Source organism: Amblyomma maculatum, chromosome 1 (genome assembly GCF_055883805.1).
Source record: "Amblyomma maculatum isolate TAMU_Amacu chromosome 1, ASM5588380v1, whole genome shotgun sequence".
NCBI classification, from domain to species: Eukaryota; Metazoa; Arthropoda; class Arachnida; order Ixodida; family Ixodidae; genus Amblyomma; species Amblyomma maculatum.
In genome coordinates, this window is record NC_139344.1 from 70897960 (window position 1) to 70914048 (window position 16089).

The following is a 16089-nucleotide window of genomic DNA, read 5'->3' on the forward strand; positions in this document are numbered from 1 at the left end:
ATCTGGCGGAGGTGTCGAAGTCTCAAGAAAATGCAGGCAGCCAAAGACATGTTCCCGCTGCTCTAAAACGTTCAGTACGGCGATTCAGCTTCACAAGCATGCAGCATCTCACCACGTGCCATACAAGTGCCCCTTGTGCTCGCAGACGTTGCCAAGCATGTCTCATCTGAAAGCTCACATTAATTCGGTCCACATCTAAGGTTATATGTAGTCTGTCAAAAGTGTAAGAGTCGATGGGATCTGCTTCTGAACCACTTTGTACAGCTTGTAATGCATTTCAAGCGTTCCGAATCTTTTGACGGTAACATTTTTTGTCCAACACTCTCCAATGGGAAGAACCTCTACTGATGCTAAATCAGCGCCACTACATGGCTCAGAATCAGACCCCCTGGGCTCTACACTTTTGTCAAAGGCTGTACTTACTGTGTCCATTTCAGTGCCATATATACCAAAGCATAAAACCTCGTGCCTCTGGCAAGGTGTATTGGTATATCTTTTTGTCCACAAGCACTCGATACTGATCGGGTCAGCACTATGAATGAAACCTGTATGCATGTTCAATTTACAGGTGTTATAAACAACAGTGGTCAGTAACCTTTCTTCTACATTGATGTCACTGTAACTGGCATTCAGTGTAAACACAACCTGCAAAAGGGAAGCCTATAGAATCCAAGCAGAATTTGGAGGAGGTGTATGCTAGCCTTTTGAATCGCTGGTGGAGAGGAGAAAGTAGTAAGCCACGTTTATAGCACAACCCACCGCAAGCCATTAGGAAACTTGTCAGACTGCAAAAACTACACGAGTTTTAATGCTTTTGCTTTGAAAACAAGCAGGTATTTCAACATCAATCCTCTTTGTCAATGACAAGCATGTTGGGCCTATGTCGAACAAAAGCTTGCTTGAAGCGTTGACAGTCACTAGAAACCTTGTAAGGACGTTGGAAAGCCATGCAGGGTATATCACTAAGATATTGAAACTGAAGAACCATCACTCGAGCAAGAACATGACCTACTGGCAAGAGGCAGTGAAGTAAAGGAGTTTAAGGATGAAAAGGCTACCCTTCAGTGCACACTATCCTCCCTGAAGGCACTACTGTGTTGAAGAAATTATCAGCACAGGAAGATCAAAAAAGATATGTACAAGATAGCAGAAATGTGCCCATCAATGTGAACTCCAGGCTAGTGGCACTGCTTGAGCATTTCCGTGGTAGACTCCACATTTGAATCTATCAAGTCAGAATAGGCAAAAGCTTTAGGTGAAGCCTGGGCCTGTATTCAGAGTTTGCATCCTTATCCAGAGTGTAGCTATCTCCCCAGCCTCGAGTCATCCGATTGGTGAAAACACCGGAACATGTTTCCACCTCTTCGGGTTCTGTAGTGGCAACCCGCCGTTTCGACCAATCAGATGGCTCGAGGTCACGCGAGATAGCGACACTTTGATAACGACGCTAACTCTGAATACGGGCCCTGATGTTCAGTTATGAAGTGCACAAGTAAGCATTCTGTTTGCTGCTAGTCTGTTGTGAATTGTTGCTTAGGTTGCCGCATGTTTTGGACATTTGCTTTGTCTTGACAGGTATGCACACGTAGTTCAAAATGCATTGAACATTTCATAAAAAGGAATCCGATTGGGGATTTTGTATCCTAAGAAGAAAAAAACAACTATCAAGGTGTGCGGCCCCAGAAATGTGCTCCAAAATGCTCAAACGTGCTTCCACCCCCGATATTAAATATTTATGCCTTTATATCTGCTCTTCACCATTTTTATAAATCTTCCTAAAAGCATTTTGCAAGATACTCGTTTTCATTTAAAGAAAAATGATTGTAATAATTTCCCATGTTTCTCTCTCCACAACCAATCCATTTTTGAAACTGCTCACCCCATTTTCCTTTTCAATAGTCTCTACAGGAGGTCCCGTCAATAGTTCTGACCTTAGGACCTCCTTCTGTACTGTCTTTTGTAACTTATTTCCTGCTACAATAAGCAAAACTTCACCAACTTCAAACGTATCTGAAAAACTTGCAACTTTTGCTGCTGCACATTGTATGACAACAGGTTTGTAGTTGCTCTTCTGTTAAAAAACACTTCACATGTATTAAGTTAGCAACAGTCCCACAAACCTAGAAAAAAAAAATATTTTATTACATCAACAAAAACAATACAACAATAAAATGTGAATCAGTTGTGGCATTGTTCCATCCAGATAAATTCAGGTTGCCAAAACAAGTTCAAAACATAACATATCAGTATCTACATGTTTAGTGCAGATTTGGAACCAGTATTGTACAAAATCAATATGGACAGTGAACATATCTGCTTTATACATGGGTAAAAATCCTCTTGTGAAATCTATGTTTAATGAAGCTTGCACATGCTGTATAAGCCCTCCGACCTTATACAGTGCAAAAGCTGACAACAAATTCAGAATGAGCGCATGCAAACAGCAAAATAGCACTGAATCAGGCACAAAAAAAGCAGTGTACATTGGCTCGAGCTAATGAGAGTACCCCCTTAAGTCCTTACAGTAGCTCTGTATGCACACATGCACAATGTGTGTGTGTATATATATATATTTATATATATGTATATATAGAGGTTGGCACAGTAATTCACGTTGCACATTTGGCACAGACATCACCTGGCAGGCTAGAAAAAATATGAATCTCCTGGACGGCTCTTAGTTAGAGCGTGTGAATGACAGCCCCTATTCTAGTGGGGCAAGTGGGGTACCTCAAGCATTCAATTTTCATGTGAACAGCCAAATTTTCTCCATCCCTGTTCATGTACCCACTGTTTAATTCAATAAATAAAAATTTGTTCTCAACATTGTTCGTTAACACCACAAAGCTACACTCCACGACCTGCAAAAGCATGATACAAAGAGGCAGCCCGTGCTGTAACCTGCTGTGATGCAACATGCAAACAGTGATGCCGAGGAAAACAAATAAAAGGCAGATTACAGTCTGCCTGAAAAGATTTTTCACACCTTGCCAGATGTGACACGAGATTAAAGGGGTGACAAGTGTGCTCCATTTTACACAAAATTAGTGATTGTTGCAGAATACCATCATCACTATTAAAACTTGCTGACAGATAATAAAAGAGGGTACCCTTCTATAAAATTAAACAGACCTATAAGCACTCTAAAACTGTCTAGAAGAGCGTAATATGCATCAACACTAGTTGGCAACGTAACAAGCAAGAATGCACGACAGTGCAGAGCACTGCTGGTGAAACTGTGGCATTCAATGCAGGGATCATACCAGGCAAACTGGGAGACAAACAGTGGTCGGCCCACATTTCCTCTGTGAAACTTTATCCCTGCTGTGTACACCTGCTAGCACTGTTGGTGAATCCTTTCACTACAGCTTAACTGACTGGATCTGAGCTCATATGCTCTCTGCGTAGACTGGTCTCTGGAGGCACGCACCAAGTGGCTGGAGCAGCAGATGCAGTTCGAGCATTCAGTGGCAACAAATTGTGTTGTTTGACTTCCGAGCCCTTCGCTTCCTTACTTTTGTGTGCTCAATTGTCAACCAATGATTTGTTCTGTTGCTAGTATGCACTTGATTTGATGGGTTAGTGCAGGTGCCTTTGACAGTTTTACAGTGCCCTAAGGGCTCCAACACTGAAAGCGAGGCTACTGCAGCTCGCGATTTCAGACAGTTGCAGACAGATTGCTTATTCATGTGAACTGTGTCCAAAAGTAGTGCTTAAAGCAAACTGCTTTTGCTAAAATTGTTTGCAATACAGTACAATATATCATTTACCTTTTCACTGTGTGGAGCTGTCAGTTCAGAAAAGCAGTTTCTACAAATGCAGTGTGATCCATGCTTTCTGAAGTACAGGTAATCAAGTGCAGATGGTATTACTTCACTATTGCACCAACTGAATGCCATAATCACCTCTGCAGCTTCAGCCAATCAATGCATGATTTTGGGATCAGTCCTTGCAAGGATTGAAGTCAGCCCTGGTGTACTAGCACAAAAAGGATTCATCACGATACAATAGCAGAACATCTATGTGTGTGTGCATATGTACAATAAGAGTGCATTGTCAATGCCAATGGCACCTTGAGAATGAAAGTCAGGTATACTGAGGTGATCTCTGATGTGTGCAGTCGGATGCTATTAGCAAAAACACACCTTTCATTGGACAGAAATGCAACCAGCTTTCTTACGGCATCATCCACAACTTTCATTAACAAAGAATTCCCAGTGCGAAAAATTGCAGTAAACTTATTAGTTTCTCCAGACACATTATAAATAAACGTGTTGCCATTTCATTTTTCCCACAAGAAAAGTTTCAACAGTTGCTTGAAAACACCTACGCAAGCTGTGCTGCAAAACAGTCATGCAAAGTGGATGCAACAAAGCACAGCCGCTGTTCACTTAAAACATATCTGTGGAGAAGTAGAACAGGTACACTTGCGGCAGGAAAGCTAAACGTGATCCCTCAGGAGTGTGAAATAGCTTTAGTAGAGGCACCGCACGACACCCTAAGAAGGGCTAGCAGCACAGCACCTTGCTAGAGTTAACAGCTTTAAGCACACACTGCGGCAATGGCTGCAGAAAAAGAGTAGATCAGGTACGTCACACAACAAGTGTCTATGCTAAGGGGAGTTGCGACTTCACCTGCTCACCTGACAGGGTCATCTACAGCAGCACAGGAAAGTGGCTCCATACAAAGAACCAGTTTGTATAGATGATGCAAAAGAAAGTGTGCATGGGAGTTGCTCTCCTCAGTGTAATTCTCTCCAAAGCCTGCGGCCTCTCTCCCAGTGGTGACTAGCCCAGCAAATCTGTCAACACTTATAGTCACAGCCAGAGACAACACCAAAGGCCACAATTACACCTGCAGCTCTCATCATTGTGGACTTTTTTGGCTGGGGCTTTGTTCATTTCAACAGCTGAGCAATGATAGCACCAATCTGCCTTATAATGCCATGGTACAACTGTGCCAAAGCCACAGCAAATGTCAACCACATCCAACACACAGGTGAGCAAGCCTGCCTCGAGAAAAATACTTTGAATGATCCAAATTAATGATAGTTTACGCATTCAATAATGTGTTCATATCATGTGCCACATGAGTATTTTGGAACATGGAATATAAATGGTCAACACATATGACTCCAATTTAAACTTGTAGTATATCAAAATTTCCAACATAACTTAGCCAGCCAAACCAGCCAAACGCATTACATAAAAACTTGCCATTCAAGCTTGCATATCTAAAAATATTCTTAGAAGTTAGTCTATTAAGCAATTGAATAAAAGCAAAGCAGCATAACACTTGCAAACAGAAGCCACAGAAAGCTAAAATAACACTAAAAAAGATCTAAAAACACGATGGACAAAACTAACTAAATAAAACCATGACTAGGGAAAAGGCACTGAACAATTAGAAAGACCATAATAACACTGAAATTGGGAAACTTGGTGGTGCATGCCTACAGAGAAATACCAACAAAAAGATAAAAAGCACAAGAAGAAGAATGTAGACAGGACAGCACTAAACCTACAAGTGCCCTGCTTTTCTTTTATGCAGGCAGAATAACACTAAACCTGCAAGTGGCTTGTCTTAAATGACATCAAGCAGCATTTCTGCCAAAAATTCCTGCATGTGCTGAAAATCTAAAATGAAACTCCATGTTTAAATGGTGAAAGCATAGCTGGCTGCCTCAACGAATACTTGTGTCAAGAAACAAAGACAGCTGAAAGTTGAGTGCTGTATAGTCTACTCAGAGCACCTGTCCATATTCTCCATCTCAAGCTCTTGGTCCCACCGACATTCTTTCAGTGACCATAACATGGACAATGATGTGGTGAATTCTGAGTTCTAAAGCAAATAGTACAATTAAATAACTGCACTACAAAATTGCTCATAATGAGGTTTCCACATCTTAAAATACAAGGCATCCAAAATACCAGCAAACACAAAAAGGCATTTTGTAAGGAGCATTGTACATTCGTTGTTTTGACAATAACTAGCATAGTAACGAGACAGCATGATTTCTTCTGGTTAGTGAGCAAGCTAAATAGTTAATGTTCGATCCTGTGCCATGCCTGACCTTACCGTTTTTTTTTATTGCCCACTCACAACAACAAATCACACATTAATGATGAAAATGGAAACAAGCAAGGGATTAAGAAAAAAGCAGCCCAATCCTTCTATGCTTTATATTACAAAGAGGCTAACAGCTGCCGGTGCAGCATGAAGGTTGCGTCCAAGTTTCCAGATGTATGTTTCTTGGTAGCTGAGGTCGAATGCATGTACTTATCCCGTAATGTCACAATTTGACAATGCCGATTAATTCACAGAGCTAATAACAACAAAAAAAGAAAAGACTGCAGCCCACAGTTTGCACAGACTTCCAACAAAAATGCACAGCACAGCTGCTTCCTTAATTTATTGGCAAGTAAAACTCTTGCGGGGACTCCACGTGCCAGCTTGTCTCATATGTAGCAAAAATTTATCACGGTACACGATAGGCCACATGCTCGATGGGACGCTCATATTACTTCACTGCAAGTGACAAATACTTAATGGGGAAAGGGGCAGGAAGAATATACAGCATATTTACATGACCCTAAAAGTTATTTTCTCAAGCAGCGCATCTGGTGCGAGGGTAAGTTCAGGTAAGAAGAACCACGATAAACACCATAAAAGTTCATTTTTTCCCACGACTATGAAAAAGCAAATGAAGAAATAAGGCGTACTTATTGTTAAAGATGCAGAGAGCAAAGCAAACAGCAAGCTTGTAACTGGCACGCTATCCTTGTAGAGACATCATCATAGCACACAACGCTGATACATATGAAAATCATGCCACTTACTCTGTGTGAAGCGAGAGCTACATACAGATGAAAGTAAGGAAACAAAAATTCACCCATTTGGAACAATCCTATACACAGTGACCAACAATGCCTATTACAAAACCAACAGGCCTGAGCTTCACGTTGAAGTCCACAATGTCCGTTTCACTTTTAAATACACAAATACTAGCCATGCACATTCCTATTGCTCTCTATGATTTGTGACCATAAGCGAGCGACCACAAACTTCCATCGGTCCATGCTGCAGACTTTGAAGGATCCAGCAGGAGAGCTATCACTCAGTGCTGGTTGCTGGAATCTCCTGCACGTACTGCCAAGGGAAGTAGCCCACCTAGAGAAACAACAAAAGTAGTTATTACAATTTGGATAGAACATATGTTCATTATTGATCTAAACAGTTTCATAAACTGCTTGAAGTCTTTGATTTCTTCCAAAGACACAGCCATTTGCATCACAACAGCTACCACTGTTTTGTGGCATGTGTGTTTAGTTTTTCCCTCAATGAAAACAAATACAAAGAGGAATGCAGTCAAGTCCACTTGTAACAAACCTGATGGTTCCGTGCATTGCATTTGTTGTATTTTAAGTTTGCATTACATAGATTTGTCATGCTGTATCCAAAAATGCAAAGTCTAAGATAAGTGTAGTTAAATTTCTTAAAAGGTCCGGTGCTCTCATAGGCTCCTCAATGAGAACCCTGCCCATGATGAGCTGCTTAAGGGACATGACCTCACTAATTGTGAGTGAAGTGTATACATGGCAAATGGTGGCAAGTTTGCCACCTCATAGGCAATTTTTTATCAGAGGTATGGTATCTGTAGGGTTTAACATCCCAAAGTAACTCGGGCTATGAGGAATGCAGTAGAGGGCTCCATATATTTTAGACCACCAGTAAATAATGTGCATTCACATCATACAGTACATGGGCATCTTCTGCGTTGGCAGAAACACTGCCGATGTGGCTGGGAAGTAGAATACACTGTGACCATCTTTGAACTGCCTGCATGTGGCAGCAGCGCAGAATATGGATAGCTGATTGGGGCAGGTGATGCACGTGACTAGGCTGGCTGTGCAAGCAATGCATATATTGTGTGAATGGCTTTCAAAGTTCTCAAAATCCTAGCCATTAATTGCACAATGACTTTGTGCAGTAGCTTCACTTTCAATGTGGTGCCACTGTTTCACACCCGCTGCGATTCTGCTCCAGCCTCATATGCTCTGCCTAGCACACACGCATATACCGATTAACTTTGCATCTTGCTGGTGTACGCGTAGCCACTGATTCAGAGCCATTTCAATGACACCTTCTTTATGGCTTATTTATTTTTGGGGGGAAGGGGGGAGGGACAGGGATTATAGAGCAGATGGTGCCCATCTCTCTCCATGGTGGTGGAAAGCACGCATTTTTCGTTTGCACGGACACGTTTAACCTGTTTCCTCATTTTCTCTGAGTAGTGCAGCCATGGTAGTCCATTTTATCCAAATGCAGTGCTACTGCACTAATACATATATTTTGACTGCACCACCACCCTCGTTCATAGTGAGTGAGTGCTAGTAAGCCATAGTAAGTGAGTAATAGTACTGTGTAAGTAGTACTGAGTGAGCTTAAGTGGAGAGTAGGTTGTGAGTACGTAGTGCTAGCCAGTCATAGTAAGTGAGCAGGTTCAACTGTATAGTTTCTTTTTGACGGGCCAAAGCTTAGAATTATCTGTGCATTGTTCTGGTAAGAAAATATTGAAATGCTTTGTGAGCGAGCACATGTGTTTTCCAATATTTTGTAACTGAATATTTCACAGAAGATATAGCCTTCACTGAGCCTGTTTGGAAAATACACAGTCTCTATATAAGCTTTTAGAGCTAAAGCTCCGATACTCCAGGTAAAACCCAGAGTGACATCTTGCTACACTTGATCTTAGGCCTCACTAAAATCAAGCCAAGAAGAGATGTCTCGACGCGCTGGCCAACCAGTACTGGAGAGTCTCCAGAAGTTCACGTAGACTTCACCAGTGTCTTGCACTTTTCTAAGCTGCTCCAACAATGAACTTGAAATAGGAAGTGCCGAGACGATTTTGCAGAGATAGCCATCAATCGCTTCAGCAGGTTTGTACTCTCCTGTAGTATTCAGAAGAGACCTCGAGAGAGCGTCTGTGGCTGTAATCTCCTTGTCTTGTACATAGACAATCTTGTATGTATAGCACATGAGGTGCAAACGTATCCTTTGTAGTTGTGGCACCAGATCTCCGATCGCCTTGGTAGCAAACAAGAAGACAAGAGGATGGTGATCTGTTTCTAGCTGAAAGGACTTCCTGAGCAGATAGTCATAAAATTTATCGCATGCCCAGGCAAGAGCGAGACCATCCTTTTCTGTCTGGGTGTAGCGTCTCTCAGTGTCAGTTAGTACCCTTGGAGCGTAGGCGATCACTGAAAAGAGCCTGCCGTTTAGCTTTTGCCATAGCACTGCCTAGTCTGTATGATGAGGCGTCAGCCATCAGACGAGTTTCTCTGTTTGCCGAACACAAGGTCAAGACAGGCTGCAATGAGCTTCCCAGATGAAGTCCTGTTTGGTGGAGAGCATGCTAGAGAGTGGGTGTAGTAGTTCTGCCATGTTGGGCACAAAGTGACTCGGGTAAGTAGCCATGCTCATTAGGCGCCGAAGTTCTTCTTCTGAAGTTGGCAGGGCCTTTGTTTAATGACACCCAATTTGCTGTCATCAAAGTAGGTTTGGCCACCTTCAAGTATGTGACCCAGGAATCATATCTTGGAGACTCCGAATTGAGACTTTTCTTTGTTCAACATGGCCCCAACTTTTTCAACGCTATCGAGAGTAGCCCAGAGCTGTTTGTCATGCTATTGTCTTGTAGATCCCCAGATCAGAATGTCATCCATGTGACAGACAACTCCATCCAGGTCTTGCAGAACCTTAGCTGTATGTCTCTGGAAGTGCTCTGGCACTGAGCTAATCCCAAACAGCAGGCAATTAAAGCAAAACCACCCAAACAATGTTATAAACGTCATCAGCGTCTTGCTGCCTTCACCGAGTGCAATTTGTCAGGATCCAGAGTTGACATCTACCCTAGAAACCCAGAATGCATCTTAGAGCATTCCCAATTTATGCCTGACTGCTGGAATGGGGTGCCACTCTCAAAGGATGGACATATTGAGCCCTATGAAGTTAACGCAAACTTGCAGTGTTCCCCGAAGATTTCAGCACAATGACCATTGGTGTGCACCACGTTGTTGGCACTGTGACTGGAGTGATGACATAGATTTTCTGCAGCCGTTCCAGCTCCTTTCATGCTGTGTCAAAGAGCCGTAGAGTAACGTGATAAGGGAATGACAGTGCGAATGGAATTGCGTCTGGGTGGAGCTTGATGTTATACTAGACGTCTAGTTTCCCCAGGCCTTTGAAGACATCCCCAAAGCCTCGTTCAACGCCAAGTGCAGATGAGGATCCAACAGCAGGAAACAGGCCAAGGTGGCTCATCAATGCCTTGCCGAAGAGACACATGCAGACTGTAGGCAGAACGTTAACTCTTTAAGGCTCTGCGCAGACCGTTAAAAAAGAAGTTCATGCTAGCGACTATGGGTATCTCGAGCCTTTTTGCATGAGGACCATGGATGTAGTGCTGTGTCAGTGCAAGTGCAATATTCTGGAAGAGCTGGTGAAATTTCTGCTCATGGAGAATTGTGTCATTTGCTTCAGTATCATTTATCTTGAACGTCACGTACTGGGACCTGATGCGCACTGAAACCTCCCACACAGTTATTGACAGATTGGTCACAGCACTGAGGAAGCCTGACTGCTGGAAGATGCTCCGTACCTCCAGCATGGACCTGCATACCGAAGCATAGAGTCCTTTCTTCCCACAGGCCTGACAAGAAGAGTCTTTGGAGGAGAAGCCATCTCAAGGGTGGTGTTGTCTGCCACACCAGCCACATTCTTTCCCCTGCTTCTTACCAGCATTGATCGCTGCTGGAGAGTTATGCGACGATGACAGGATACCCTGCCACCTTGCAAGCTGTGAAGTTTTCGTGATGCATGGTCGTTGCTTAGCTGTACTGTTCCGTCTCGCTAGCGACACACCCAAAGTGGCGACTTGAAGCTCGGATTGCTGTTGCTGCACCGTTTCGTTTTGGTGAGCAACTTTCAGTGTTTTCGTCAGATCTAGGCTTGCATACAGCTGCAAGGATTGCAAGACCTTCTGGTTCTCGAGACCGAAACCAGTCTGTTGCATGCGAGTTCCTCCAGAAGACTGCCAAAGTCACAGAAATTGGCTAGGGCACGAAGGGCGGTAGCAAAGTCTTCCAAAGACTCTCCTTCGAGCAGAACTTGTGTGTTGAATTTAGCCCTCTCGAAGACTATGTTTTTCTGCGAGACGAAATAGTTCTTGAAGCTCCACATCACATGCCCACACTTTTTCTTGTCTCCAGCAGACAGCTTGAGAGCAACGAAAATGTCCTCTGTCTGCAGGTCTATCAGGCAGACAAGTGTGTCGACCTGCTGTATTACGGGCCCATCACAAAGTCTCGCAGACTTGCGGTAGTGAAGGATGTGCTTCATCCCTAAGCACATTCCCTAAGGGCGACATTACCTGAAGGGAAGCCATATTTACGTGTTGGAACAGCCTCCAAAAGTGAGGGAAGTCCGGAGGCTTGTGGCTCGGTGGCAAATCTCTGTGGCCCCAGAAAACAAGATAGAGAGTCAACACAGGCTCACTTGACTCAAAAAAGGAAGGCCACAAGGTGTGTCGTTGTTGAGACAGCCAAGGCCAGGTCATTCTGCTTCTGACATCATGTTGGAAGAAATGCCCGTCAGGCCCAAAAGCCCACGGCACATGATCTTTATTATCTTCACCCTCAGTGCACGTGGTCCAGTCGTGAGGAAGATGCACCCTCACACAGCTTGTTGTGGCAGAAAGCAACCATTATTCTCTAATAATAAGCTTGTCCTTGAGGAGACTGACCTATCCAGGTTAGACTATGGAGTTGAGAAGCTTGGCTTATGCCTGGAAATTATGTTAACACCAAGCACTCTTCGATGCAGCATGCTCAGATTTTGTTTCAATGCACTTCAGAGAAAAAGACCCTGAGTAAACCATTAAAGAAACAATGGCATGTAATCCTCATGTTTGGTTCTGCTTGCATAACTCCTTTTTTTTTTTATCCTTAAAACATTGCCTTGGATATCACAGATACCAAAACTGCTGAAAATACCACATTTACTCGAATGTAAATGAGAGCTTTTTTTTATTATTTTTGGCTCTCAGTCTACCGATTAAAGAAACCATGGCATGTAATCCTCTTGTGTTTGGTTCTGCTTGCACTGCTTCTTTTTGTTATCCGCAAGACATTGCCTACGATACCAGATACCAAAACTACTGAATATACCACATTTACTCGAAAGTAACAAGAGTTTTTTTCATTATTTTTGGCTCTCAATGTCCACCCTAGCGTGATAATTGTATACTGCGATTCGGTTGGTCTAAAGCAGTGCCAGGGTGCAGCCATATTGAATCCATCACCACTCGATTTCGGTTTCCGCGGTTTTACGATGTTATGTAGGCAACACCGGTACCAGGAAAGCCAAATCCGTCAAATCCCAATTCATCCAAAGTCAAAACGCGTGTTTTCCTCATAGGCTCAGAATCATGTCGTCACCTTTAAAACGCGCCTGTCACATCTTTCGCAGTGGATTAGTGCGGTTACTTCTGTTGTTATCGCATTTCACATAATGGAAACGTGCCGTGCACAGTACAACGCTCGCTTCAAAAGAAAAGTACTCCGATATCAGAAGAAATCGGAAATTCTACGGTAGCTCGACGGCTAGACAACTAATCTACCATACGTGGATGGCGGATGCAGCAGGAGGTGATTTTTAAATGTGAGCCTGACCACAATAGCTTCCGACAACATCATATATGAGGACAAGAGTGAAAAAGAGGATTCGGTTTCCGAGAACTCAGCCTCCAACGATGACGACGAATGAGCAATTTTGATGAGACTAAAAGGGCCAAAATGTCTATTAAAGGCACTTTTTCGAGCGCTTATCTAGCGTTACATTCATGGTTTTATTTTTTCCCATTGGGCAATATGCAAAGTCACTCCCCGCGTTACACTTGCAGTTGCATTGCATTCAAGTAAATACGGTATGCACAAACCCAGTTTTCTGCCTTGCACTACGAGTTTTCATTTTTTCAAGCATATGGCAAACACCTTGCAGTTGCGCCATCTGCTGCCAGAGAAACACAGGAGGCTTGTGTTTATCAGGCTTGTGTTAATGCAAACTTGCCACCTCCGAAATTTTTCTCTAATCTCAACTTGCCTTACCAGACGATAGCACCTTTTTTCGCAGCTCAAGGTAGCAGTGGTTTATTCTGAAGACAGTGTGAAAGGGACTTGGACAAGGATGGAATGCGGAAAACAACAAACATTGTGTTTTTTCTTTGTTCTTGACCTTTTCACGCAATCTTCAGACTCAATCATGGCTATGAACCAACTGCACAAGGAAAAGTATATGTAAAGTATATCTCTTCGCATTTTCTGCAATGTTTTGGAGGGTTGGCACCATTATCAGGTTTCAAAGACCAGTAGCGCAGTCACAGCCTGTCATTGACAATGATGCAACTGTTGTCAATAAATATGACAGTGACACAACCTGTACACTGAGAAACACGGCATTTGCATTGAATTTTGTGTTGAATCCGTCCTGTGTTAAATTTACCTAACCAGGTTTACCAGCCAGCTTCAGCATTAGCTAGATGCTGCCTATCATGGCATTGAAAAGGTGTAGATATGTTGACTTTCTCGTTCGAAATGTCGACTACGAAATGTACAGCAATTGTCACGCCGGATGTGTCGAGACATTTTCAAGCAGTATTCCCAATCATTAAATTTCACCCTTTAACAGCAGCAAGGAGAGAGCACCCAGTCTTTACACCTGTGACTTTCTTAGGCATGGCCCATTGAGAAAGTAAAAGACAGTTAAAGTCCAGTGAGAAGTAGGGAATAGGAGAGACTATAGAGGGTTTCTGTGGTATTTGGTCGAATAGTATCTATTTGATTTTCAATTCGATCCGAATTTTCGGTGTTTGAAATCTTGACGCATTCATCTCAAGTGAAAAATAACTTCCACAGCATTTAAAGATGCAAACTGTTATAAATTTAGAACCTATGATTGATGTGAGCCGGGAAGAAGGCATGTGTACATCTCTTTTTTGCCTAATGAAATAAGTGCCAATACTGTTCACCATGCTACAGTCCGATGTAGTGAGAAAACTAGAGGTGCATTAGGATAGCAGAGATCCTTCACGGCAAGGGCATGGTCTACTCACGCGCTCCTGAATTTGTCCTTTCCACCAACCCTTTTCCTGGCCTGCTTTGCTCAGCACTGTGACCACGTCACCTTTGACCAGACCTAGCATGCTCTCTGTGGTGGGCAGAAAGTTGTGCAATGCCACTGCATGCCCCAAGTGTTCCACTGTAAACAAAAGACAAAACGAAATGCAAACCAAGGCTGTGTAGAGAACAAAACACAATAAACAAGGCTAATGTTTACTTCCCACAAGAAAAACGAAAATAATAACAAATTAAACTAACGAAAACAGAGGGAAAAAAAAAGTCCTCAAATGCTAATCACAGACTAATTTGTTTGTTCCTCAACATCTGACTTTACTGCATTCAAGTAATTACAAAACATATTACATTTGTTGAAAAGAAACCTAAAGATGACAAAGGGTAATGGCATCACAACGAAACCATAAACAGATGCGTACAACTCAAACATTCACAGGAACAGAAATTATTCCGAAATCATTATAAATAGTGCCATTAGCAACTGGGGTCAATTCTTACAGTAGCAGAAATCATTACAAATACTACTAGTGCCATCTTAAGGTAGGTTTGCAATGGCTCATTCCAAAATACAAGGAATCCAGTTCAACATTATCACCTTGCTAATTTGCCAAGTCAGTATACCGGGTGTCCCAGCTAACTTGAACCAAGGGTTACAAAATAATATATTTGAGGTAGGCCAGTGAGACCAGTTGCATACAACTGCCGGCCTCCTTGCGCACTACAGGCATTTTTTTGTTTTGAAATTACTTAATTGGCTAATCATGTTAATTTTTCTAGTTTATTAAATATTCTCCTTAGAGCAAAAATGTGAATTGAAAAGTTGTAGAGCACCTTCAGAAACCCTTATTCCATTAGTTGCGACAAAGAAAGTATCACGTGTATCTTTTTTTCCGGGCTCAAAAGAAAGCCTGCAAAATACAAATAATACCACGTGACTAGCGCATTTGAGCACCGCGATTGTGGTGCTCTCAGTCGTGAGTTGAGTGAACGAAATTAGCTGCAGCCGTGTCTCCTCGGCCCCGCTAAAGCGGCAGGCCGATATGCCTGCGATCGCTTCCTCGCCCGCGTCAGACAGGCGGCCCACGTGACGGTGTAAGTAGCAGAGAGCGCGGCGAGCCGACACCACCGAGATTCTAACAAGGCATTTGCATCACCTTCTCTCCCATCAGCGAATATCACGACAAACGGATGAGCGATACGGTATCAGCCACTGAATCGGCGCGTACAGGCTTGGGTAAACTGGCGAGATGACATCATGTGACTAGACTCGAATTCGCGCTCGCACCTTTATTTGTTGGTACTTTATTGCCATCAGCCTGCCGTGACGTAGCCTGCTGGGGTGCGCAGGCCTTGCCAACATCGCGGTGGCGACGGGCGAGCTCAAGCTCGATCCAACCATCGCCAACATCTCAGCCTGCAGCAGCAACAGGACCATCGGGTCGCGCCGCAGCTGATTTCGTTCGCTCAAACCACGACTGAGAGTAACAAATGAGGCAATCAGAACTGTAGCATCTGTCTTCAGTAATTTGTTCTTAAGCTAGGCAGTACCCCTTTATCATTGCGTCGGGTGAAAACATATTTCACTGTTGGTTTAATTTAGCGAAGGACATAGGAAAAGCAGTGGTTGGTCTCAATGGGAGTTCAAAGCCGCAAGAACGACGATGCCATACCAATCTGAAATGAAGAAAAACCAATTTTCTAAAGTCCTGCAGCACGAGGAAATCCAACGCGTTTATCCGTACGAAAGTGAAACTGAGCGCCAAAGACGCCTTCTTTACTCCCACGTGTTGAGCACTTTATTTTGCTCCTTTGCCATTAAAATAATGGCCATGCAGTTAGCAATGGCTGCCCTCTTTCTTGTACCCAGCTGTAAAGCAAAAGAATGTACATGATGCGG

The 16089-nt window shown here is 43.1% G+C and overlaps 1 protein-coding gene across 3 annotated transcripts in view; it reads right to left on the reverse strand.

The window, feature by feature from the left end:
• Positions 1 to 2123: 2123 nt before the first annotated feature.
• Positions 2124 to 16089, reverse strand: part of LOC146202771 (proto-oncogene vav-like) — a 287899-nt gene continuing 273933 nt past the window's right edge. For all 3 annotated transcript variants that reach the window (XM_084588327.1, XM_084588326.1, XM_084588325.1), the window contains exons 24-25: positions 14171 to 14316; positions 2124 to 7170 (exon numbers count right to left, since the gene is read on the reverse strand). In XM_084588327.1, coding sequence (XP_084444453.1) covers positions 7114 to 7170; positions 14171 to 14316 — 203 coding nt within the window. In that variant the 3' untranslated portion in view covers positions 2124 to 7113. The remainder of the gene's footprint in view (positions 7171 to 14170; positions 14317 to 16089) is intronic.